This window comes from Raphanus sativus, chromosome 9 (genome assembly GCF_000801105.2).
Source record: "Raphanus sativus cultivar WK10039 chromosome 9, ASM80110v3, whole genome shotgun sequence".
In the NCBI taxonomy this organism is placed as follows: Eukaryota; Viridiplantae; Streptophyta; class Magnoliopsida; order Brassicales; family Brassicaceae; genus Raphanus; species Raphanus sativus.
Window position 1 is genome coordinate 31,141,497 of NC_079519.1, and position 27,251 is coordinate 31,168,747.

The window sequence follows — 27,251 nt, forward strand, 5'->3', positions numbered from 1 at the left end:
TTATAATTTTGAAAATTTGTTAGTTTATAAATTTTGTAATTGATTTTGTGCATTTTTTTAATTTCTAAACCTCAATAATAGACTAAAATTAAAAAAAAAATCCGAAACTGATAACTAAAACAACAAGAAACTAATTAACTATAAAATCAAATTAAAAATTAAAAAAAAAACAAATATATTACATTAAAGTTGAATATTTTGTAAAAGCATCACAATTCAGTGACTCATAAACAACCGTCTTTTTTTTTTTTTGTCATCTGGAATTTTATAAAAAGATTAAGTCCAAAAGGACAAGTCCAACACAAACAACAAACAGAAAGGCAAACAAAGCCCAAAATGAAACATCCATTAGACTAAACCAGGCCTTTAAGCCCACACAATAATCAAAGAGGAAGAAATCCTCTTCTTCCACCACGAACTCCCGTAACGCCAGGCCTGAGATTCCTCCGGATTCACAGAGCACGTCGAACCACCACCACCAGCTAAGCCAAACTGGAAAAGAAGGATTGAATCCAAAGCTCTGATCTTCCAACACGCAAGAGTAGACATAAGACAACGCGAACCGGAGATCAACTAAAACAGAATGGAACCGGCCGGCGAAGATGGCGTAAGGGAATCGCCTCTTCCCGGAGACGCAAGCTGGCGAAGATGGTGTTATGTGAACCACCTCTTCCCAGAGACAACAGCCCCAACCATGGGGAGACATAAACCAGAGCCCTTCGATTAGCCAAACCAAGTAAGAGATGAAAAGTACAGACTAAGACACCGACCACAAACGACTCAAACAAAAAAAGAATTGACCAGATCTGATGGAAGAATTAACAACCCACATCAGAAACGGCATCAACCAGCACCGTACACCAGAAAAAATTACAGGTCTGGCCAAATCAATCAAGTGAGCCACCGCAGCGACGAAGAAATCAAACGACACCACATCTTACAAGCTAACGAAGATCTCCTCAAACACTTAAAGAACTACACACTTGACACAAACAGAAGACAGAGAGAAAACGAAAAAAAACAGAAGCAAAACGGATCTTAAAATAACCACACCGAAAAGATTTACAAACATGAAAGCACAACTCCGACACTATGGAAGCCGCCGGAGCTACAAATCTGAAAACCTGAAAGTTTTTGGTTAAGAGAGAAGATGGAGCGTTTAGGGAAGAGAGAGGAATGAATGATAAACAACCGTCTTAAACTTAACAAAAATATATAGAATATAAAACCAACAAAACAGAAACAAATATTGATCCAGGCTCTTTTGGTGGATATTGATCTACTTGCATTCATTGTGTTTTGTAGGTGCAAGGTTGTGGTGGATATTGATCTACTTGCATTCATTGTGTTTTGTAGGTGCAAGGTTGTGATTCAAGCAGCAGATCACTTGAAGGACAGTGAAGCGAAGAAGCCTTGAGAAAGAATCAAGAAAACGATTTCCAGGGTCATCAAAGGCTTGCAGGCTCATATCTTAAAGACTCTTATCGAAATGCATTCCCTATGGATTGCAAAAACATTGACCCTCGGGTCAAGGAGAAAATCACGGTAACCACATGCATGGTTTCTCGTTCTAGCAATAAGAAAAAAAACTCCCACAAAAGGTAGGTTGTAGGAACCAAAGTTGCCTCTGCTGTGAGCACCAAAACTTAAACACTAGTATTTAGATGCAAGCAAGAGACTTTGAGGTAAATTCAGTTGCAAGAAAATTGTAAGTCACTGGTACACACAAAAGGATTTGTTACAAATACATTGTTGTAGGAACAAGAATGCTCTACTAATATAAGATCATAACAAGAGACTTGCTATTTTCGTTTAGCGTTGGCACCTTGCAACACTGGGTTCTTCATTCTCAATCAGAAGCGCTCTCTCTTGAGACATACGCAAAGTATGCAGCAAGCACAACAGCCAAAACAGCAGCTACGACTGTCATACAAATTGAAAAATAATTTCACCAAGCATGAGTATGAAGCTTTTTTTGGTTACGGTGTTTGTTAGTCTGTGAGAAAAGTTGTGTCAAAGATTAAAAGACTACGGATGGAAACGTACTTGAAACAACCATAAGAGAGCGGTTGAAAAGCCTGTTGTAATGATGTTTGCGGATTTTTCCTGCTTCGGTCTCTGGAATACTCAGATGAGGATGTTGCGCTGCAGTTATAACTTTGCGGAATAAGTTGTTGAGATCCCCCAGTTTCGAGCTGATGGATACCGGAGGGTCTATCCACATATCTTGTGTCACCTGCAAAAAGATCCGTGTTGTAAGGTGCTTTACAGGTTTACTCAAGCTGTTTTCATTTGACTCAGAGATCAACAAGAACCCTTACCTTAGTGGATGCTTGTCTGGAAATCTGGGATGATACAATATCGTATTTCGCTGAAACCATAAGGCAAGGTACCTCATATCCAGTGGCCTCACCGTGATTTGCAAGTTCTACAAGCAACTCAGTCGCTCGCTTCCATGACGACTCATCAGAACTGCAGGAAATAAACAATGCAAACAGCAACTCAAAGCCTCCTCAAGGTACCGTCAGACATTTGTTTCACACAACCCACAATAAGAAAATGATAAGGCATCATCTACTTGAAGCATATTTAAACCAACCAAAGAAGGAAAATATATACCTGTCATACACGAAAACAGCTATGTCACATGCAGCCAAAGACTCCTTGGATGAGAATAGACCTTGAGCCCCACCTTCAGGAATTTCCCTCATCACAAGAGTTTTCTTTGCACTCTACACCCAGAGATTTGCAATCATCATATTAATGAACATATTACATAGAGAAACGTAGAGAAAAGAAACAGCCTCAAAAGATGCCAAAAAAACTAGCAAGTCTGAACAGTTCTGTTCAAAACGCCCAACATGCATATGTGCCCATAGTATCAACTCATCTAGGATATCTAGCTAGCTCCCGTCTCAAAGTCCACAAACTAACACTTGCCATTCTTTATTCAGTATCTTTATTCGCACACAAACACACACATAATGAGACAAATTGCATAAGTGTTCCACAACTCACCCCAGGTACATCGACCATATTCACTGCATACCGCTCGTCAGTGGTTGATCCCGGGTTATCAGCATATGACCTAGATAATGATGAGACATGAATGTCAACCACATGGAGAGGACAATTTTGCGCTCTACCAGTATGCGAACGTCTCCACGTATAAAAACATGGGCCGGACTATACTCTTTCCTGTTTGTATTTTGGAAATGCAACAAGTTTTGGAAAGAGCTAATATGACAAACCTTCCAAGGAAGCAATTCAGTAAAGCAGATTTTCCAGCGCTGTTGGGTCCAAAAACAAAGCACTGGAAAACTTTTCTTTCACATCGTTTCTTTTTGAGATCTAAAAGCCTTCTCCTAGTAATACGGATGGCAGAAGATGGTTTGCCCTGGAATCCAATGCAAATCAAATGTTCCACACTCCGAGCAGGTTCTAATAATGTCATCAGTGACCACTGCAAGGATGTAATTGGAAGATTAGGAAAAAAAACATAAAAATGAAACGAAGAAGTACGAGTATATGTATTTGCAATTGTGCATGCATACAAAATGTTCCTTAAGTTGTTGAGCATTTGTAAGACTATTGATTACCAGTGACAGGAAAGCGTCAAGGGAAAGTCCTCCACGCGCAGTTTTCTCTGCCGCATCCGCATATGGAACTTCATTCCAAGGACTGCAATTCATAATTTCGCGTTTTAATGTAATCTAAATTACGCGTTCTTTGCTTTCTGAAGGTGGAGAAAATACCTCTCAGGTGCAGTAGAAAATAAATCCTCGATCTCTTGAGGTCTCAGATTATTATCCTGCAAAGTGAAAATTCATTAAGAGACAAATATAAAAACTGCAGCCTAAGCCATTAATTAAAAAAAAAAAGGAGACTTACCCCATTGGTATCAAACAACATATACATTCCTTTCAGGAATTCGATTGCTACATCTGTCAACTCAACAGTCTACAAAAACAAAACAACACTACCATTAGCTGCACATGACAAGGAAGGCATGTTAATGTAACTTGGTGAGCATCCGATTTCTTATTTCTGATAATAATAAAAATTTCAAACAAAAAATTCGATATACAGCTCATCCAGTTATAGATGATTGATGATTCTGTTTCTGCAATTTACCTGATCAGGTGTTCTCTTGAATAATGAAGGTGGAAGCCATTCATCAGCCAGTCTTACATCATTGTTATACCCAAACTTCCTAAGTACAGTCCAAGTTGTCTCGAGCCTCCCTTTCTCAATAAAGAGTGCATGTAAAAACAGGAAGCCAGTCACTGTCATTCCTGTTTCATTCACACCTTCTGGTAACCTTTCTTGCACAACCCTCTTAATACCTTTGATTTCATTAGGCTGCAATGGTGCATCGAAGCACTTGACCTATTTGAGACAACTGTTAGGTGCCTCATTTGGATGAGAGAATTTTTTTTTTTTTTTTTGAAAAGTCTAAAGGATAGGCTAGAGCCATATCGATGATGAAATAGACATAACACAAGAAATGATGAAACACAAGAAGAGGAGATAAAACCTGAAATGCGTTTAACTCAGCCTCGCTAAGAGCACCATCTTTATCATGGTCACAGAGTATAAAGATACGCTTCAAGGCCCTTACACACCGTGGCTTCAATGTCTGGGTTTCTTGATCAAACAGAGGTGCTGTTGGGTGTAGGACAGCTTTTTGTGCATAATAGAAAACTTCTTGTGCCTACAGGAAAGTTTATTTTATAAGGATGATAGTTCAGGTCTGAAATATAATTTAACAATTCCAATCTCGTAAGGCAATTACATGCCTTAGCTACCTTGAAAGTCGAACCAACTTGTGTGCCACGCTTGAGCTAAGATGTATAATAAATCCGAAGAGGAATAACAGAATTCATGATACCTGGATTTGCTTCAGGGCAGAACATCCGATACAAGTCTCAATCTCCGGAAATTGTAGCATTATAGGTGACATCACTTGTTCGAGGCTGACCTGGTTCTTGTCGAGGTCAAGCTTACAGCCTGCTACTATTACAGGAACATTTACCTGTTAAAGAAAAGGTCACAAGGCAATCTTGATAAGGTAACAGCAAATCGTTTACACAATTCACCACAAGAACAGTGATATGACCCACCAGGAGAGAAATTATAGACCTACTACAACAGCAAGATTGACATGACCAAAAATGTAAACAAAGAGGAAAATCAAACCTCTAACCGCCGAAGCTCTGGAAGCCAGTATGTACTCAGACCTTCGAGAGTCTCAGGTCGGTCAACGGCATGTGTCAAAACCACTGCATCTGCGTGCTTCAATTCCTCGGCAACCATGCCCCTATCTTCCGGCCTGAACCCAAGATATGAAATAATTAAAAGATACTTTATAGCACATCAACAAAGCTGTCCAGGTATGAATACCACATAAGCCTTTCTTTTCAAACAGTAACTAAACAGGTGGCAAAGTGTTTATGTTGTCCCAACAACAATGCTCTTCTTCATGAGGAAACAAATATAAAGAGATGAAGATACCTTGAGGAAGTGTCAACAAGGGTGATGGGTATACCATCAGGGAAGAACTGTAAAGGCAGCTTGGTATCAGGGAGAACAGGAGGGACATTGTCAGGGAAAGAATTGGTGGCTGTAGCGGTAATCAAGCTGGATTTTCCAGTGCCCTTGTCACCAATCACAACGATTCGTATAGATTTAGCTAAATCAACGGCGCGAGCTGAGTATCTCGCCATCTGAAACTGCAACAAAAATCAAAATGAAAAGGTAAAATTTAAGTATTTATCAGTGAAAGCGGTGGTGTATATTTTATCATTTACTTATAAAAGTCTTTTTCTATAATATGTGAATTGGCGTGAGCTCGCACATGAAAAATTATTGAAAGTGTTGCTGTATTTAAGTATTTATTAGTGAAAGTGGTGGTTTATATTTTACCATTGACTTATACTGAAAGTCTTTTTCTATGATATGTGAATTGATATGAGCTCACATAAGCATGATAACAATTAACAAGGACGGATTAGGTGTTGACTGAAAGATTTAAGTATTTTATTAGTGAAAGTGAGGGTGTATTTTACCATTTAATTAAGACTTTTTGCCCTTGGTCTCGGTAACAAAGGGTTTAGTCTTGAAGGGCAAAAACGTCAGTCTCGCTGGTAGTTCTTGAGAATGGCGAAACTCAGTAGCTGTAAGAGTTGAAGTCAGCATATGCACATACTGCTTCGTCTGCTCATTGTTCTGCATGAAAAAAATCACTTAAGAAGTAAATACACAAGACTGAATATCTCTGCTAATAGAATGAAACCAACTGAGAGAGAGGTTTACCTTGTTTCTGACCGTATCTGATCTCAAGTCTTCGAGCTTGGTACTCTGTACAGTTGGAAGAGGACACGACGCTGGAAACCAACCTTCCAAATCATACTTCTTTGCAGCTGCATCATTCAAAGCTCCGGAGACAATCAACACGATACGTAAGGAAGTTTTGGCTGCAAAGGAATCATGATACAAATATACAATAGGCTAAAAATCAGAAGTACCGCTTGGTAAAAATCTGGCGAGTTCTTCTATCATCTCATCGAGCATTGCCCATGAGTCATTCTCACTAGGACCGGTGATGCAATTTGCTCGCTGGGATGGATCCACTCATCCATATGATATGCAATAAGTTATATGTCATCTCCTTCACTAATCACCTGAATAAAACAAAGACATACTCTCAGAATGCAAAATTCAAGATGAATCTAACAAGATTAATTAAAGAAAATATATTTTGTAACGTTTAAAGACCTTGTAGAGTTCTTCTTCATCAAACTGTGCACACTTGGCCATGACTTCCTTCCTCATGAGAAAAGGAGGCTGCAATCCTGTGAACCCTCGCTTTTATTTTGCAAGAATGTTGTCCCAAAAACATCTCCTCTTGCTCCAGCAATCTCAGCACCCGAGTTCAAAACATCATCTTCCGCCTCTTTCTCAGCAGCGTCTGGTTAGCTCTTCTATATTTCATGACTCGCCTCACCACCAGACTAGTACCAAAAAAAAAAACATTTGGATCAAAAATAAGGTTTAGTGTAACTTATTAGAATCATAATCCAAATATTTTGAGCTTAGCCACTTGCTTGTTGAACTCCTTTCGAAAACAATCTACTTCATAAATTGAAGTGAAACGCCAGAAATGTTGTTAGCAAATCAAGCTCAAGGAGAGAATATGACGCGACTAAAGGATCTCATCGGTCTGGTGACGAATCTCCGGATCGTTCCCCTTCTCTTCTCGAATTCGATTGATATAAAGATAGCCAACATTGTCCGTGCTCTTCTCTCCTTAAATGAAATCAGCTCAATGGAAGAAACAACGTATCACCACAAATTGAAGAGCACAGAGGATGACGTACTCACGACTGTGGATTAGGGTTTTGGTGTTCACTGTAAATTGAACTCCTTCGTTAAATGATGATAAACCGCCGAAAGATCCCCAATTTCTTTCTAAATCACATATATGCCCCAATACTTTCAGTTTTAATACCATAAACCCCCTTCTTTCCTATATATCCTATTTATCATAAACACACATAAATACCCCGAAAACTTTCAGATTATTTTAGAAACCCCCCATTCTTTCCATCACTTGAGCTTCTTTTCTCTCCTTTCTCACATCTCCAACATCCAACCACAATGTACATCAGGATTCGCTTGGTTGCGAAGTCGAGTTTCTCCAGCACGAGGCTCCTCTCTTCAGTCGCTTCCACGGATACACTGAAGGAGATACTAAGAAAGAACGGTCCACGACTCAGTGTCCCCTCTCTGCTTCAGCAACGCGTCGACTCGGGTCACCCCGTCACGTTACCGGAGCTCCGGTTCATCTCCAACCGCCTAATCAGATCAAACCGTCACGATCTCGCTCTCCAGGTTTCCGAAAGTCTCTAGCTTTATTATTATTAAACAGAGAGAAACAATCAAGTTTAGCTTTTTTTTCTAAACTTTGTGTATCAGATGATGGAGTGGATGGGGACTCGAAAAGATGTTCACTTTAGTGCAGAAGACACTGCTCTTAAGCTGGAACTGATCATTAAAAACCATGGCTTGAAACGAGCTGAGGAATACTTCGAGCAGCTTCGAAGCAGCTCTGTTTCGCTGAAAGCAGCTTACCTTCCTCTCCTTCGTGGCTACGTTAAAGGTAGATTGGTTAAGGAAGCGGAAGCTCTCATGGAGAAGCTGAACGAGCTGGGGTTTCTTGTAACTCCACACCCGTTCAACGAGATGATGAAGCTTTACGAAGCGACTCGTCAGTACGAGAAAGTAGCGATGGTGATTGCGTTGATGAAGAGGAACAAAATACCGAGGAACGTTCTCTCTTACAATCTCTGGATGAACGCGTGCGGCTGCGAAGCATCGGGTGGTGTTGGAGGTGTGGAGAGTGTTTATGGGGAGATGGTTGGTGACAAGAGCGTTGAAGTTGGGTGGAGCTCGTTGTGTACGCTAGGGAGTGTCTATGTTAAGTTTGGTTTTGTTGATAAGGCTAAGTTGGTGCTTGAGAGTGCGGAGAAGAAGTTGAACAGGAGCAATAGGCTTGGATACTTCTTCCTCATCACGCTTTATGCTTCTTTAGGAGATAAGAAAGGAGTTGTTCGTCTGTGGGAAGGTTCCAAGTCTGTTTCTGGGAGGATGACTTGTGCGAACTACATATGTGTGTTGTCATCTTTGGTGAAACTTGGCGATCTTGCGGAGGCTGAGAGGGTCTTCGAGGAGTGGGAGGAGAATTGCTGTAACTATGATGTTAGAGTCTCCAATGTTCTCTTGGGTGGTTATGTGCGTAATGGACTGATCCGGGAAGCCGAGTCTCTGCACAACCGTGTGTTGGAGAGAGGAGGTAAGCCAAACTACAAGACTTGGGAGATTTTGATGGAGGGATGGGTGAAATGTCAGAGTATGGAGAAAGCTATAGATGCTATGCACAAAGCATTTGAACTAATGAAGGGATGCCATTGGAGACCGACTCAAAGAATTGTCATGGCTATTGCTGAGTACTTTGAGAAGGAGGAGATGATCAAAGAAGCAAACACATATGTTAGAGATTTACATCGTCTTGGTCTTGCAAGCTTGTCTTTATACAGATTGCTACTTAGAATGCATGAGCATGTCCAGAGGCCAGCTTCTCACATCTATGATATGATGAAGCTGGACAACATTCAAATTGGCTGAGGAGAGTTGATTGTAACCTTGTATGCAAGAAAGTGCAACTTCCAAACATGTCCTTTATAATGCATTCATGTCTACAACAAAAAAAAAAAAAGAGATTTCACATGGTAAAAAGCATTTTTTACATTCAATACATAAGTTAAAAAATGGACTCCTTATATTTTGTAACTGCAGCCTTCTTCTAATATATAGTGAGAGGCCAAATATGACTTTGTTTAAACCATACAGCATCTGATCAAAAGCAAATCTCAGCTCCGTTACCACCAATTGATGCAGTGAAGCACTGAAAACCGCTGGACTCAAGCTCCTCAACCACTTTGTCCACCACCGTCCCTGAAACCATTTAGATTACCACGGAGGGACTGTCAAGGGACAAAACAAAAATCAAAGATTTCAAGAATGATTGAACATTTCTGAAAAAAGGATAACCTGTTGGTAACAGAGTAAGGACACAGCCGCCACCTCCAGCTCCAGTCAGTTTTGAGGTAAGATTGTGCTTGAGCGTGGTTCGGATCACGGTATCAATCGAGCTGTGGCTGACCCCCATTGACTGCAGCAAGCCTTGGTTAACCTCCATGAGTTCTTTTATACTCTCTTCTTTCTCAGTAACCGGGATCTCCTCTTTAGATTGGATGATCGAAGCTAGCTCTTTACTTATAGAGTCCACGGCACTGAACACAGACTTCATAGCATCTGGGTGTCTGACTGTTCTCTCTGAAACCCCAGAGACCAGAGCTTTGGTGTTCCGTCCCACTTTAGTGTTGGTGATTAGCATTCTCAGAGGCATGTTTGACTGTAACCGAGTTATCTCCCCTGAGCAGAACTTGATCATGTTGCCTGCAAAAGAAACAGCAAAACAGATATGGTTTCCCTCCTAACGTATAGAATTTGGATGTTTTACAGTCATTAAGACTAACCGTATGCACTGACGGTGTTATCTATCCCGGAAGGCTTCCCGTGGATGATCTTTTCGCCTTCAAACGCCCATTTATTCAGCAACTCGAGATTGGTTTCATCTAGACAAGTCCAACCTTCACCACGAGTTTTGTCTGAGATAGAAGATGCGATGAGAGCAGCTGTTAGAGCTACACAGAAAGCTGCTGATGAACCAAGGCCAGATCCGTATGGAAGCTCCGTTGTAATGATGACTGTAGCTGGACTAAATCTAAAAAAAAAACACAACAAGAAGAGTCAAGGACTCTGGAAAATCTCTTCGAGTTCAAATTGTATTGAGTGTTTTCTTTACCCAAGGATACTGGTGTATAACCAGAGGAAGGTGGAGATCCCAGCGGACAGCCAGATTTTTTCTTCTGGAATATTTTGCTCTTCAACCAAAACGGCAATTGATTTAAGAATCTCGCCTGAACATGAAGCTGGTGTAGAAGTGCTTGAATCAGAAGGAATCACTTCTTTGAGTCTGGCTATGGACCAGGAAAATTCCAAGGACAGGTCCTTGAGCTGAAGTGTAAGCCTATCATTGTTCTCAGCAGCTGTCAGAAGAAGGAAAATGTAAAAATAAATGCTTTCAGATTTGTTTCTACATTTGGGAAAAAAAAAGCATCAAATATTACTTGTTCTATATTTGATCTGAAACCATCAGGTACTAATGTCAAGTCAATTCAAGTCCAGCAAGCAACGCACGCACGCCTAGAATGAATAACCCTTAACACAAACTCAATCCCATTGATACTACCTCTACTTGGAACATGGACAACCATAGCCAAGAGACGCTACTACATTGCAAAGAAAAAACTTGGATCTTCAACTAATCAATCTCTAGTTTGGTACACTGTGAATTCAGTACAGGAACAACCAGAACCAAAAAAAAAAAAGAAGAAGAAAGCAATTCCAGTGTATATGTAAGAAAAGGAACCTGATCGAAGAGGAAGGCGTAGAGTGACGTAAGTGTAGAGATCAATGGCGGCTGCTACTGCCGTGGATCCATGGACAACAGCATGTTCCCCTGCGAGTATGATCTTTCCCGGAGCTCTCGATTTCACCTCCATTTCTTCTGAATCCAAACAAAAAAATAATAATAATAATAATTCTGAACTGATTTACATAAACAGAATGCAAAGGGGCATAAAGACAGATTCACCAACAACAAAAGAGTCTAGAATTCAGATTCTAGCAGCTCAGGAACAGATGTTAACAAAAAAAAAAAAAAAAGTGAATCAGATCAAAAGGGAAATTTGCATAATTGGGATCTGAATCAAAGTAAAGACTGAAACTTTAGAGTTTTATAAACAAAAAGGGGTACATGTGAAATCGCATCAAAGCTGCTCAGATCGAACAGAGGAAAATGAAAGTCAAAACTCGTTCAATTTTCCCTACTCACGAAATAACACTTGAACAAGAAAAACCTCAAATCAAACAAAACATATGGCAGACATTCGAATAGTCGATAGACAGACAGAGAGAGAGATAGAGACAGCATGTACCTAGAACTACAGAGAAAAAGAGATGTAGATTTGATGTCTGAAGCCAGGCACGATCAGCTTGTTTATTAATAAACTAAAAAGATAAATATTGTGAAGAAAACAACTGGATCCCGGTTTGAAAATATATATGAATTTGGCTTAATGAGAATTCTCTTGAAGAAAGTTTTTAATTCAGTTTTCCGGTTTGGTTTGGTTTTTACAAACCGTGTCTAAAGTAGAACAGGTTCGAATAGAGTTGAAACGACAAACAAATCCCATACGCATTTAGCTACTAGCACTGGCTCTAAGAAGACATATCACAATGAGTTTCATTTGCTGAATCTACAAAGTCCGAGACTTTCATTAATGTCTCGCCTCTCTGTGCTAGATTAATGGGCCAAAACAAGTTATTGGCTCAAAAGCTCTTATTTCGTTCCAAAATATTAAAGGGGTCCGTCTCAAGTCTTAACTCAAATCCTGAAACATAACGCTCTTCTTTCCTATATGATGCAATGTGATTGATTAGGAAGATCATATAAAAAAGACAGTTTGAGATTAGGAAGATCTCAGATGCTATACCTGCTTTGTCTTCCAAGTAAATAGTGACTGCAAGTCTGCTTTTATGTTCAGTGTCAAGCTGATCTGAAAACACGTAAAAATACTAAGCATTTAGAATACATGCAACCGATAAAGGGGCAGCCTGATCAAGAAGATAAAAACTACAGTGTTTGCGCATAAGCTGACCAACTAATGTAAAACTTTAACATCTTACTCTCATGTTCAAAGAAAGAGCAGCATCAACCTCCCCGTGCATGGCGGCATGAAACTCAAGAATGAGACCAAACAGAAGGAGGAGTAAAACCATGGAACCTTTACCTCTTCATTCCCATAGGGTTGCTTCTGAAACCAATTGATATTCAATATATATCTGAACTACCACACCAAGTCACAACCCATTAGTTCAAAAGGTTTCTCCAGAACTATCCTGTTAAGATCGTGACAGAAAATGTGAACAGAGCATTTGCTCTGTAAAATCAAAAGAATGCATCCTCTTATCAAAGCAAAACATTTCTCCAACTCGAAGGAACAAAGATTTGAAGACGAAGATGAACGTTTTTTTTTTCATCCCTTCCTCTTTTAGAACTTTTTTGTCAGCATTTTAAGCACTTTACTAGATTTTGACCCGCCCTTAAAAGGGCGGGTATATTTTTGTTTAAAATTTAATTTTGATATTTGTTTTTTCTTTCTGATTATATTTGTATTTTTTGTAATCATATTTGTGTATAAATTTTAATCAAAATATATTTTATTAAATAATAGCAATTTAAAAATTAATCCGGTATATACACAGTAAAGGCTGGGTTGCGGATCGAACCCGCTCCACCGACCCGCCAATCCACGGATTTTCAGTTTGTTTTTGTTAAAAAATATGACCCGCACAACCCGCAAACAAATAATTTTGTACCCGCATCCACTCCGCTTAATTTTGCTGTCTGCGGGTTATATACATATTTTTACAATCAATATTTAATTTAATTATTATAAAAGTATATTTATAATAAAAAAATTTATACATGATTTAAATTTTAAACTATTATTTTTAAATTTCTGTATTTTAAAATAGTTGGACCAATAATAATTAGTTAGTGAAATGGTCCAACAACTTTTTTAAGTAGATTTTTTGGTAATGATTTCTTTTTTCATAGTATAGATATAGTTTGTTTACATACATATTTGAAAGAAAATGAATCAATTTTCAAAATTTTATTAGATTGTTTGTATAGATATTTGAAGAATTAATTTTTAAAAATTAATATTTGAAATTTTATTTATGTAGTTTTATAATATACTTTCAGTATCAGCGGCGGGTATACTATTTTAAACTAAATAAAATGTTTTAACTTAATTTAGTTTTTTTTTGTATGATAATTTCGGTAACATATGTTTTCAAATAAAAAACACGTACATAAACCGTCTGCAGTATTACTGGATGTTGAGATATAATCTAAATTATAAAAAGCTAAGAATTTCCATATTATATAGTATTATGCTTGATATAAAATGTATTATATAGTTTTGTAACAACTACAGTATCAATACATCGATAATATTGTAAAAGCTATTAGTGTTTCTTTTTGTCGTTCATATTAATATTAATATTTAAATCCTAAATAGGCCAGATATACATATATACAAACTAAAATACAATCTAAAGTCCAGTAAAAGGAAAATCTAAGCAGCATCAACTAAAACTACACACATGTATTCCATTTCTTCTCTTTCTGCGTGAGAATGATGACACTTTATTGTCTTTGATGAATCTTGATTTCCCAGTAAAAGGATGTCAAACAAACGCTGACAGCCTGAGATCACTACGATGAAATGTGTGTATGCATGTATGGTAATAGTGTAGTTTGGAAGCATTTAATTTTGACCTTTAGGTAAAAAAAAAATATGGGTAATAGATTTTGAAATAGTGTGGCGATAAAATAAATGTAAAGATAATAAATGATGAAATGCATAAATATAGGAACTAATCGTTGGATGGCTTAGCATATTTATAATATAGAGTGTAAAACCAAAAAAAGAAAACTTCAAAACAACTTTTATAGGTAGATTTATCAAAACTCCTTCCTTTTTAATAAAGTAGATTGAACATTGAAAATTTGACAGAATCTAGTAAAAACCCAAAAACTCGTTATTAACCCGCGATTTAATATCATTGATCTGATAAAAACACAAATTTTTGATTAAATTTCTGATATAGGTTTTAATATTACATAAAATTGTGATTCCTTAAACTTTTATGGAATTTTTATTATGTCATCCAAATAAAAATATTAAAAACTTATTGATATGACAGTATTTGTTTATTTTCATGATTATTACCTAGTCAATCTCTTCTTCTCGTTGAAATTATACTTGTTTCACTGGCAATGGAAAATACAGACTATGCTTCTAACTAATAATTACTTGCTTCCAAATCAGAATCGACTAAAAATATATACATGCCCAATCTTCATTTTTTTTTTGGAATCATGATTCTGTGGACTGGCAAAACCACGTTACACTGAAGTTGAAAACAATATAGTTATGACAACAATAAAATATAGAAAATAATAAGACATATAACAAAGATCTATAGCTTTTAACTTTATCGTTAAAGACTTTTTACTTATATATGATCATATATGTGGGTGGGTTAATTGTAGAAATAAAATCTACTAAAATAAATAGAGACATGATAAGACCAAAAAAATATTGTTAGAGAAATAAGGTAATACCAAAAATAAGATTTATCTCTTTATAATTTATTGTTAGAGAAATATAAGGTAAGACCAAAAAATTTTAAAATGAAAGGGTCCAAAACAATTTGTATAAGTCGACTTTTCAAAACTGCTTCTCTTTTAATATTATAGATGTGTTTTTATTTGTAATTATATTTGTATATAATATCTTTTTTAAAAAAATTATTACGAAGAATTTTGATAATTGTATTGAAATAATGATATTGTAGAACTGTACATTTGTGTTATATCCATTTCACGCATTAACATTAATTTGTACTTTAATCGTAAATAGACTTTAAAAAAAAAAAACAATGTTCAGTTTCAATTTTGCTTATTAATCAAATAATAATCAAATAACCAAATAGAAGATGGTTACATTATATATTTAGATGTTATCTTCTAGGAAATTTAGATGCAGTATTTAAATTTGTTGATTCAAATATTATTAACTGACGATAATGATGCAATATATATTATATATGCAATTAGATATTAACCAACGTTTATAAGCTATATATATGAAACTTTTGTTTTCTTATGTAATGACTTTTTTGGTCTGACGGGGCTCATCTATATATAAGAAGTAACATCATCAAAGAAAACCAAAAAAGTCATATCAGACTGACCCAAAACCGATAGTTTAGAATAATAGGTTTGATTTTTGGAGAATTTTTATTTGTTAAATAAATATTCTCTCCGTTTTTTTTATAAGTCGTTTTAGGATCTTACACATAGATTAAAAAAACATAAATTTCTTATATTTTCTAGACAAAAACATCATTAATTATTTACATAACCACAAATCAACCAATAAAAAAATAGAAGATATATTATCATTGGTCATACAACATTAACTATTAATAAATTTACATAGAAAACCGAAAACGTCATATAATTTGGAACAAATTTTTTTTTCTAAAACGACTTATAAAAGAAAACGGAGGGAGTACTCAAAAAATAATTAAACATGGTCAAATATTGATTAGGTAAGAAATCGAAGATGATTATGCTAGTAGATTTTATCTTAGGAAATTATTAGCATCTTTAATTAATTTTGTTATTGGTATTTTAATTAATTTTAGTTATTGGTAACTGGAGAAGTTATATTCTCGTGGAAGTGTGTAATATATAATTGATGATGCAGTTACAAAAAGCAGTTGCTGATTATTAGGGAATTTAATTGGTGATTTCATTAACTCATCGATGTAGTTATATTTAAATTGGACATAACTTACTATCAATTGGACATGTTGAAGAATTAATAGAAGAGATTAATTTTAGGGTTCTATTTTTATCTACTATTAACAAGTCATAGTAGAACCACTTAAAGAATTAGTCAATATGACATATTTGATTATTTGTATTAACAATAAACCAACTATAAATATATTAACAATAAACCAACTATAAATTTGATTTTTTTAATTATAATAAAATCTGTTGAGAAAGAATCTAACAAAATCTTAGTTTAAAATTTAAATATTTTTTTATAAATAACACATTAATATATTTCGAAATTAGTAATATAATATTATTATAAGTAAATTTAACTAAAACTTATTATAAAAAAGAAAATAAAAAAATTCTTTATACTAACTTTTTTATAGATTCTATGATATATTCCGTATTATATAAAAATAAAAGTACTATATGAATTAAATATTAAAAATATATTAAATAGGTAAATTAAAAAAAAAATATTTATTTTTTAACTTAAATAAATTATTGATCATCATTATAATGGATTAAACTTCAAAAACTATATAATACTTTTATATTAAAATAAATGTATTAACATAAGTTAAAATTTTATATTTACAGCCATACATTATCTTTTTATTTATTTTGAAACTATTAGCAATATATTGCTTAAAAATGTTTATATACAAAATATAATAGTATATAATAACCTTTAGTTCATATACTATTTAAAATATGTTATTAGTAAAATATGAAATTTCAGTAATTCATTTAAAATATTAGTGACAAAAATCAAATTTTAATTATAAATTTTATTTTATTTTAATTGTAACAAAATTTGTTGACAAGAGAATTAAAAATATCACTAAAAATTCAAATATTTTATAAAATAATACAGTAATGTAGTACCAAAATAAATTCAAAATTCATGTATTATTCCAAACTCAAATAGTTGTGTAATTTTCCAAATTTTTCTCGAAAAAATATATTATTTTGAAAATAAATATTCAAACTCAAAATGATAATATTTCAAATTTTACAAAAGACAAAATCATGGATAATAAAGATTAACTTTTTGAAATGTACCTGAAAAAAACTAACTATATATGTTGTAAAAATTTAAAGTAACCTAATGTTTTGACGTCTTAATTTAAAAAAAAAGTAGAACTTAATATCATAACATCCAAAACAAATATCCTATATAATAAATTTAATAAAATAGTATGATAGATACTACTATGTATAAAGTTTACTAAAACAATAGGATTATATTATTTAAAATAAATAAATCCCGTAAAATACTAAAATGAGATATGTTAAAGTATATTTTCTTAAACACAACATGTAAATATAATTATTTTAGTCATATTTATTTTCTATAATATAAATAAATAAAATTTAAAAATGTATTATATGCAAAATGTTTAAATTAAAGAAAACAACATAATTTGAATGGGGTTCTCTATTTGAGTATTTCATATTTTTATTTTATTTTACCTAACTCGAAAATATATTAGTAAGTAATAAAAATCAATAACAAAGTAATTTTTTTAAAAAAAACCATTATATATTAATAATACTGAATAAGAAATATAAACAATAATATGATATAGTAATACAATATATAACACTAAAATAGAAATTATATATTTAAAACATTTTTAATAATATAAAATATATTTAAAAAATATAAATATATCCGCACGAACGTGCGGGTTAAAATCTAGTTTGATTTATTTCCATGATTGATAATTTGATATCGTCGCTCTAATGTGCGATTGGCCAAGCGCACTAATGTGATTCAACCGGTATTCTGGTTTACTAATGAAAAATGTTTCTAGTGGAAACCTTATGGCTAGTGATTGATTAAGAATTTATTTATGTGTGTTGCGTTGAAAATTTTGGGATTTGAACTTTATAATGCGATTTGTTATCATTTTATAGAAACAAACTTCAAAGATATTATAGGATTGTGTAGTGTGTTGATCTTTATTTGCTTTTTGTTCTAAAACTGTATATATAACCATTTTATTAATTGATAAATATAGTGTTTTTAATATGTTAAATCTAATGAATATAGTCAGTAGTCCAGTCTGATAATCTGATTCAGTCTAAAACTGGAATATATGGAATTTGCATATTCAAATCAATAATTCAATATGTTCAAGAATATATTTACATATATAGTATGCTCCGGCTCTTTGCTTTGAACTACAAGTCTATAATAGCGCTCGTTGTTTTATCATATAGAAACTATATCCATGTAACTCTTTCTAACTAACCAACCTCCTATTAATCCATCGGGCATATCTAGAAATCACAGGAACAAGATTCTCATTGTAATACAACAGATCGCAAGTTTTTCTTTTACCAATTGTTTGGTGAATGTACACAGTGATATCATACCCATCCATCCTCTAGTTTTGTCACATCATCGTTTAGTAATATATATAGGCAACAACGAATTCTGTATGTTTTACGTTTGCGGTTACGTATGCGCTTGTGTGTTTTTTTTTTGGGTCAAAGCGCTTGTGTGTTTAATTTTGATGATTAGTTTTAGAATTATCGTATGGTACCTTCCTTTGAACCAAACTTCATCACGACTTTTGAAAATTACGTATTATATTTCTAGAACGTATTTTGACTAATGGCGGCTTTCGTACGTCGACCTAGTCGTGGTCAATATTTTTTTTCCAACGGTCGTCGTCTATCTATAGATGATGCACATTGGGAATGAGGAAGTTTATTTCACATCTTTGAATGGTACGATACGATTCATTCCAAGCTGTACTCAAATAATATTTCATACAAACTATTTTTAGTCTGGATATGTCGTACTGCAAAGTTCAAATGATTATTTGTCGGAGCTGTATGCGTTTATTAACAAATACATATATTCTATGTATTATTGGCGACGACTTATGACTTTTTGTTTTGTGTTTCAAGGAATAGAGAGGCCAATCTCCACCCCATGTTCGACTCAATGTTCTTTTGTACTTTTTTGACTTGTAAAGATCCATTCATTTTGCTAGGTTCCTAATGTATCTTCATGAATCACAACTATATGATAAAGAAAGTAAACAAAAATATATGAATAAAGTATATCTGTATATGTTACAAAAATCGATTTTCTTTATGAAGAAAAAGCACAAAATACAATAAACAATCTCCTTGTCCATGGGACAGAGTCTATTGACAATTAATATCTAACCAGAAAAGATAAATGAAAATTAAAGAATTGCGTAAAATATAACAAAGATCTATTGTTGTTTTGATAGAAAAAGAGTCCTAACCAACTAAACCGGCAACCTAACAGAACCGCTAGCTAAACAACTGTAACGGTATTTTGAACCGATGATGTTCCTATACCATCCTTATTAACTTCAACTCTCGGCGAAGGAACCGGCGTAGTCCTCCACAGAAACGACGGGTTCCTAAGAAAATTCCACCGGTCTGCTCGTACCGAGTCACCGGTCGGACTGGTTATTGCATTTGCTCTAATGCTACCCGTACCACCTAGCCTAATTGAACCATCGTCCCGGCTCCTCCACATAAACGACTGTGTTTTTCGGAACAACCACCTGTCCGACCGAGCCCTTGACCGGTCAACCGGTTTACCACTCCGAGAGCTTCCTCCCCTCGGTAGAACCAATACACTATTTGACCGGTTCATCTTCCAATTCGCCATGATCTTCCTCCTTAAATCTTCCGGTAATCTTAACGTAAACCGCTCGGTACATTCTCCAGGTGACACCACCGAGTGTCCCGTCGTATGCGACCTCGAGAGTTTGACACGTGTAGCAACACTCCCACCGAGGTCCACCGCCGGTTCAGAAACCACCGACTGCTGCGACTCGATATCAATTTCGGTTACGGTTACTAATCCCTCCTCGACCGGTTCGGCGAGATTCGTGCGGCAAACCGGACATGTCACGTGACCCTGGAGCCAAGCTCCGATGCAGTGAGGGTGGAACACGTGATCGCATCTAGGAAGCAAACGCAGCGTTTCGTCGTCCTCGAACTCGTTCAGACAGATGGCGCACTCCAACGCGCCTTTCCCGATCTTCTGCGTCTTCACCTCAGAGTACACGAGCGTCGGGAACGTCTCGATCAGCGACGCGTCGAGACCACGCGCGACCGCCACTCTCCTCGCTCCCACTACTGTGGGATTAGCGCTGCTGCTACCGTCGACTGTGCCCGTGTAGCGGCGGAGGTAGACGGTGAAGAACCCCATGAAGAAGAGGATAGCGACCACGATGACGATCGCTACAGCCATGGCGGGACTTAGCCCGCTGCCGTAACTATACTGCTCATCTCTGGCGTTGGTTTGAGCCGAGGCTAGCTCCGAGCCGGCTAATAGTAGAAACAGGACAACGGCTTGAGGAAACAGTAAGCTCTTCATGCTTATGAATCCCGAAGAACAGTTGAGATATTATTATTTTCTTTTTCTTTTAAATGTGGAGAGTTTTATAGAGAGATGTTTGAAAAGTTGGAAGGCTTTGGAGAAGAAGCGTGGAAGAACGACTCGAAGAGGGTGGTGGGACCAGTTAGGGGAGAAGTCATCAGCGGATGTGTCACTTCACGTGGACAGAGATTTTTCCAACTAAGGTTGTAATGAAAGTCATAGTAGTCATAATAAGAATTTGACATAGTCTCTTAATTAGTTCATTGATTATAAGTCATATTTGCCAATATTTTAAAATGAAAATTATATTTTAGATTTTGTGTAAATTTCTTGTTTGTTTTAAACAATGTAAATAATTTACCAAATATATAATCACATAAATGCAATTATTGCTAGGTTCAAAGAAGTAGGTAAATTATCACCAAGAATTCCCAGGTTCTTTTTTTTCATCTTTAGCTATATGGTTAAAAATCTCAAAAAAGTTTTTTTATCTATATAATATTACTACTTCATGGACAGTTTAACTGTGTAGTTGAGTTTTGATACTTTATAAAAATGACTAATAATATTAGACCATATATACTTGTGGTATCTAGACCGTTATGAGTTCTTACTTATCAATTTTTTCTTTCTTACTTGTTTTTTGATTTTTTTAACATATCAATAGCTGAGGAACTCTCTCAAAAATTGTCACTGGACATGGCCTAACGAACATTTCTAGAACTGTTTATCTAGTAAAATGACGGCTATGGTATTTAAATATGGTCAAATGACGGCTATGGCAAAAGAAAAGAAACAATCAAATTTTGAACTTGCCAGTTGCCATACAAGAAGGGGAAGACCATCAAACATAAACATGATAATGAAATAGGCGAGGAGGACGAAACACACTTGACTTGCACGCGACCAACTTTTTTACATTGGTCCAAACCATCATGTGCTAAAAACATCATGTGCTAAAAACATCATGCACTTATTATTATCAAAGTGAAAACGACGCAACGCCTTTGAACACGGTTCAAAGTTCTTAGTAAGTAGGTATTGGGACGCCTAAATCATCGGTGAGCTTCTTGTAAGCACTTTGCAGCTTTCTTGTAACCGGTCCTACTTCTCCTTTACCGATCACACGCCCATCAATTTTCACAACCTGACTCCGATAAGATAAGCTAACGTCACGAGACAAACCAAAAAGTGTTCTAAGGCATTTCATAGAACCGGTCCTTATTCTAAGACGGAAAGGTGGATTCGAACTCAACATCTTCCACAATGATTATTTTTCACTGAACCACTAGACTAAACATATTTAGGCCACTTAGAATACTTATTAAAATAGCGGAAGCCCATGCTTCCTCTGCTTTAGGCTAGAGCCGGCATTTGTTTATCCGGCTCCAAGATTGTGTAGTAAAGTAGAGATTGTGTATGTACCGGGCTGAGTTCTCCCATAGTTCCTGTGGTCCACACCTGAAAAAAAAATTGATATGATTGAACATAGATAATTATTGATCATACAACATTCTCTGTCCAAGGAAAAGAACAATGAGGAAACCTCATCAGCTGTATGAAATTCAGACAAGCTGATGTTTCGTTCTTCCAAGATGAAGCTCTCTTTCACCACCAGTTCCATGACCTACACATTGATGAGATGATTAGTTTGGTTATGTCATAGTCGTATAGATATGTCTAGAAAAAAATAATAATGTATAAATCTTCTTCTCTCTTACAGTAGCTCGGGTAATCCCTGGGAGACAGTAATCTGCATGGGGAGTGAGAACTACTCCATTCTTCACCATGAACTGCATGCAACAACCACATCTCAGTAGGTCTTTTTAGAGAGTCAAATGTTCAATCTGAGACTCTTCAAGGTCTTACAAGGTTGGTTGCATTGGTTTCAGACACAAATCCATCCTTGTCGAGCATGATTGCATCATCCGCGTTGGCGTTGTTGCTTTCAATCTGTGTCATTATTACAGAGAAAGCATCTAGAACTATGTCTTAATAACACATGATATATTGTGGCAAGTGACTGAACCTTTGCGAGTATGTTATTGAGGAGGTTGTTGTGATGAATCTTGGAATCTAAATTCTGAAAAAAAAAGCAAACGTTGGATTATAACACTTTTGAGTACTCTCAGCTAAACATAGGTGAAACTGTAATGGGACTATACGGTGGGAGAGTTGCGGCGAGTAGCTGCAGTCATCAGCACAATTCCACTATCGTTGTCATATACTGGAGGCTTCCACTCAGCAAGGACTATTCATTATTTAGTCAAAAAATAACTCAAAAACTATATTCCATAAACTATAGTTTTTCTTGCAAGAGACAAATAGAAAAACATACCGATCAAAGTGGAACCATAACGGTTAAACGCAGGGCTCATTCCAGATGTGACCTTAACAAATCAATAGCTTGTTTGAGTTTAATATTAGTTCGAAGTTTGGTAAAAGTTGTAAACAGTACCTTTTTGCCTCGAGTTAGAGACAGTCTTATATGTGTATTGTCAAACATCCCATTGGTTATGAGAGTTTTGAAGATGGCTGCTTTTACCTGTGCATTTTCCATTGTGATAACTTTCATTCAAACCCCAATATGACACACAAGACAATGATTTTATCTTCATCAGAATGCTATATTACCTCCTCGCGGGTTGGGACATTGTTGAAAGCTAGAGCCTTTGCTGAATCAAACAATCTAAATGCAACATTTCAACATATTAATAAGAAATGTTTGGAAGAAGTGCTAACTAGGGTTTTACTCTTGCTTGCTTCTTACCGATCTATATGTTCTTCAAGCTTGAATACTTTCCCTTTGTATATTCTAAGAAATTCCCATACAGAGTCACCGCCTTGCACCACGGAGTCGAAAACAGAAACCTTAAACAAGAATATAAGAATATATAAAAACGTCAACAGAGTTTTAAAGCGGACACATAAACATGTATATATAGTTTAAGCACCTTGGCCATCTCACGTGGCAAAATCTCATCACCAACCCAAGCAAAAATTTTAGCATTTTCAGGAACTGGAAGACTTGGAGGAGCTAAGGGGCTGGCCAAGAGAGATGACTTTCCCTTCACGTGACGCCTGAGAGTGTTGTATAGTGGTAAGCAATGCTCCAGCAGATCGTAGTGCCTCATATTGAATGTCTGAAAAAAATACAAAACACACATTGTAGTTTAGTTTGAATGATGCTTTTAGTTATCATATAAGTATATATAACTCAAGTAAATTTCAGGCCCTTACACGAGGGTATTTCCTGGGAGATGAGAAACCAGTTGATTCGTGAACAGTCTTGTACCACCATGAAGCCCATACTCCATCTTCTGGTATGGGACCAGCCTCCCATCTTCAAAAAACTCACAATGATACATGACTTGGTTGGGTTATGATGAGAACTAGAGTTGGCTAGAGTATTTAATAGGTTTTAGTTTTATTTTCCATTTTACAGTTGATTTTGATGTTTTTACATTTATATTAGGTTTAAGATTATTTTTTGCCATTAAATTATACTATATATCGACAAAAAATACTACTATATAAATTATTCTTATGATTAATTATAAACCATCTACCAAAGATTAAGAAGCTTTAAAAATTATGAGAGAATGCTTAAGAGTCTTCTTAATCTTTGGTGCCATGACTTTTGCATTTATACGTTCAAATCCAAGAGAATGCTTAAAGAGTCTTACTTAAGCATAGATGCCTGAAACGGGATATCCAAGTCATGGCAAAGACCACGTAACGTGGCCTGAAAATAGATGAATGATACACAAAATAAGCATCTTCTTGCATACTCGTAGTTGAGTTTCTTGTCAAATTTTTTATAATATAGCAATGAAACCTCGGGATTTCGCTGAAGGTCATCGGCATCGATGACAGGTGGTGGTGTCCCCAGTTGGCAAAGATCGCTGTATATTGAAACTAAGTCTGCCAATCCCACGTCGAGAAATGATAACGGGATTACCTTGTCAAATGAAGGCTGCACGAACATACAAACAAAAACCATAATAATGAGAAGAAAAATCTCAAACCCTTAAAGGGTTAGTCACGTAACGTCAATGTACCCCCACTTTTTTAAAATTAAAATTAATTAAATTTACTTCTAAATTGTTTATGGCTTCCAATATATTAGGACTTGCCCTGGATAAACCAATTCAAAAAATATCATAACACCAGAAAGCGAGCTTGCGAAGCTTACCAATATGTGAACGGGATTGCGTATCAAGATGAAGTGCTTTCCTTTACTTAATATTTCACTTGGCAAGCCAAGAATACGATGTTTTGCCAAATTCTGTGCATAGAAGAGCCCATAAACACAATAAAAAAATCACACTCTTCATCTCAAAACAGAGCGTGATATAGGACGAAACTGAAGTATTAATAATTTGGAAAGAGAAATGAGCATAACCTTACAGAACCTATATTTCTTCTTTCCTGGACCATAAATGATGTCTTTCACCACCTTATGTCCATCACTTTCCTATCAGAAAATGCTACGGTTAATATAACTTTCTCCACAAGGAACAAGTTTATCGAAATGTCTTAGAACATCTCTAATTTCACTCCATTTTTCATTTGGAAATAGAGTTTAGAATATAATCTTTTATAATCCTATTTATTTTCTACTACATAGCAAAGTAAAATAATATTTTTCATTTACGCATCTCTATTTTCATTCCAAAATAGAACAAAATTTGAGTAAAAATCAATTTTATTATGAAACTACTTTATTTTGAAGAAGAAAAATAGAGTAATAAGTATATTAGATATGCTCTTGACACGTCGAAACCTAAATGGATTACTGACATACCATGCTAGCGAAAATCTCATCTTTGTATGGCCTATCAGCACCTGTAGCTTTAAGGAACGAAGCGTTTAATGGCTCGTCCAGCACTTCAGTGTTATCTCTCTGAGGGGATTGATTTAAACCCAAGACATCTTTTCAAGATACAAATCAGGCAAGACAAACATGTTTCATGTCAATCAAGAGAACTGGTTCTCATGTACCTGGGCAAAGGAGTACATGAGAGCGGTGCTGAGTGATCTTGGACAAGACCATGAGTGAATCACCTCCATTGAAGGACGATCGCTTTGAAAATCAAACAGACACTTTGATCTGTGATAAAGTCAACTTCGACTCAAATAGTTGCCTTTGTACGTGTTTCGCTTATTCTGTCCGTGCTTCTCTTTATATATTGCAAGTACCAGACCGAGAGTCTTGGAGAGTTACTGATAAAAATATAAAATATTCCCTTATCACTTTGGATAAAATTAGTCACGTTCAAAAGTTTTCCAGCTTTGGCCTATTGGTCAGAACTCAGAAGATATGTTTTCTTTTTCATTTTAGGTTGTCATTGTTTTCGGATTTTTGAAACAGGTTTTGGTTTTCTTCTTCAAAACATATTTACCAGCCATTCAATATTTCGAATAAAATATATTTTCTAAAATTTTGCAAAAGAGTTTTTAGTAATAATATTATTTCTAATTAAAAGTTATGATGTTTTAAATTAAGAATCTATTAGTTGCTTTTCATTTTTTTCTTTATTTTCTACTTTTTATCAGTCAACAATTAACTAAATATTGTTTTTCTTTTTAGTTTAATCTCTTACACTAATTTATCTTGTTATGACAATGCTTATTTATTAGCGTAAATATCTTCTCATAGACACACAATATTATTTGTTATTTTGGAAATGTTAAAAAAATCACGTGCTTTAGTTTTTAGTTGTTTGTTAATTTTGAATCCTTACATTAGCTTATATTTTTGCTTATGGACTTATGGTAGTGCTGATTTGTTTATGGTAACGCTGATTATGAATCCATAGATCTACGATTTTTATTGGTTGATTTTTATAAAAAGGTGACAAACCTTTCCTCGTCGTTTATAAAAAAAGAAAAAAAAAACCTTTCTTCGTCGCTTTTATATGGTAGTGCTGATTACGAGTACACAGACCCACGATCTTTCTTTTGCTATTTTCTAAAAGCGACGAATCTTCTTAGTGCGTATATTTTTGTCTTTGCTAATTTAACTTCTTGATGAAAATCTTTTAAAACTTCTTACACAAAATTAGTATTTGTTTATGGTAGTACTGATCTGTCTATAGTAGCTCTAATTTGAACAAATAAATCCACGTTCTCTATTTGTTATTTATTCGAAAGTAACAATCGTTTCTAGTGCTTTAAGTTTTTAATCTTTGTTAGTTTAACTTAACTACTTTCACTCATTTATATTTGTTTATGGTAGTGCTGATCTGTTTATGACAACGGCGCAACGCTAATTAATCTTGAACTCATTGACCCACGCTCTCTATCTTGGCACGCTCTCTATTTGTTATTTATTTGAAATTAACAAATCTTATCTAGTCTTTCGTTTTTAGTCTTTGTTAATTTAATTTCTTACACAATTTAGATCTGTTTATGGTAGTGCAGGTTTGATCAACTATATATTTTAATCAATCATTTTAGAGAATATGCCAATGCCACTGATGTTTCACGGAAGCACAAATGAGACGAATTAAAGTAAGACAAAACAACAAATCCTTGATAAATAATATAAAATTAAAATATGGGTTGGTGAAATCACTGCAAGGTTTTTTATTGAATATACTAAAACAACAAATCCTTGATAAATAATATAAAAATAAAATTTAGTCTTATTGGTCTATGATAAAAAAAATTATGTGTCATGTGATCTAGCAGAGAGTAGACATATATCATTGTGCATGTCATAAGTGTGAACTAGCCTTGACCCGTGCG

At 35.2% G+C, this 27,251-nt stretch overlaps 3 protein-coding genes and 2 pseudogenes across 6 annotated transcripts; 1 reads left to right on the plus strand and 4 right to left on the minus strand.

The window, feature by feature from the left end:
* Nucleotides 1-1,635: 1,635 nt before the first annotated feature.
* On the minus strand, nucleotides 1,636-7,007 carry LOC130499802 (mitochondrial Rho GTPase 1-like). 2 transcript variants are annotated; one of them, XM_056994220.1, is made up of 18 exons: nucleotides 6,778-7,007; nucleotides 6,528-6,683; nucleotides 6,316-6,422; nucleotides 6,069-6,228; nucleotides 5,515-5,732; nucleotides 5,200-5,332; nucleotides 4,892-5,035; nucleotides 4,538-4,714; nucleotides 4,135-4,389; nucleotides 3,892-3,960; nucleotides 3,756-3,811; nucleotides 3,600-3,681; nucleotides 3,252-3,463; nucleotides 3,019-3,088; nucleotides 2,620-2,732; nucleotides 2,322-2,472; nucleotides 2,047-2,236; nucleotides 1,636-1,923 (listed from the first exon to the last, which is right to left on the minus strand). In XM_056994220.1, exons 4-18 carry the CDS (start codon nucleotides 6,069-6,071, stop codon nucleotides 1,850-1,852), a joined length of 1,947 nt encoding a protein of 648 aa, XP_056850200.1. In that variant the 5' UTR covers nucleotides 6,072-6,228; nucleotides 6,316-6,422; nucleotides 6,528-6,683; nucleotides 6,778-7,007; the 3' UTR covers nucleotides 1,636-1,849. The 2 variants fall into 2 exon arrangements, with proteins under 2 accessions (XP_056850200.1, XP_056850199.1); XM_056994219.1 differs by having other exon boundaries at nucleotides 6,316-6,683.
* Nucleotides 7,008-7,584: 577 nt separating this feature from the next.
* On the plus strand, nucleotides 7,585-9,250 carry LOC130499803 (pentatricopeptide repeat-containing protein At5g27460-like). The gene is made up of 2 exons (XM_056994222.1): nucleotides 7,585-7,893; nucleotides 7,978-9,250. Exons 1-2 carry the CDS (start codon nucleotides 7,660-7,662, stop codon nucleotides 9,184-9,186), a joined length of 1,443 nt encoding a protein of 480 aa, XP_056850202.1. The 5' UTR covers nucleotides 7,585-7,659; the 3' UTR covers nucleotides 9,187-9,250.
* Nucleotides 9,251-9,267: 17 nt separating this feature from the next.
* LOC108828398 (mevalonate kinase) lies at nucleotides 9,268-11,764 on the minus strand. Of its 3 annotated transcripts, none has more exons than XM_018602078.2 (6): nucleotides 11,625-11,764; nucleotides 11,057-11,194; nucleotides 10,430-10,673; nucleotides 10,101-10,348; nucleotides 9,613-10,020; nucleotides 9,268-9,516 (listed from the first exon to the last, which is right to left on the minus strand). In XM_018602078.2, the coding sequence occupies exons 2-6, from the start codon at nucleotides 11,187-11,189 to the stop codon at nucleotides 9,419-9,421; spliced, it is 1,131 nt and encodes a 376-aa protein (XP_018457580.2). In that variant the 5' UTR covers nucleotides 11,190-11,194; nucleotides 11,625-11,764; the 3' UTR covers nucleotides 9,268-9,418. The 3 variants fall into 3 exon arrangements, with proteins under 3 accessions (XP_018457580.2, XP_018457582.2, XP_018457581.2); XM_018602080.2 differs by having other exon boundaries at nucleotides 11,057-11,191; nucleotides 11,625-11,745; XM_018602079.2 differs by lacking the exon at nucleotides 11,625-11,764 and adding an exon at nucleotides 11,444-11,582.
* Nucleotides 11,765-19,161: 7,397 nt separating this feature from the next.
* Nucleotides 19,162-20,552, minus strand: LOC108824390 (E3 ubiquitin-protein ligase ATL31-like; annotated as a pseudogene).
* Nucleotides 20,553-21,284: 732 nt separating this feature from the next.
* LOC108825971 (branched-chain-amino-acid aminotransferase-like protein 2) lies at nucleotides 21,285-25,671 on the minus strand (annotated as a pseudogene).
* Nucleotides 25,672-27,251: the final 1,580 nt, after the last annotated feature.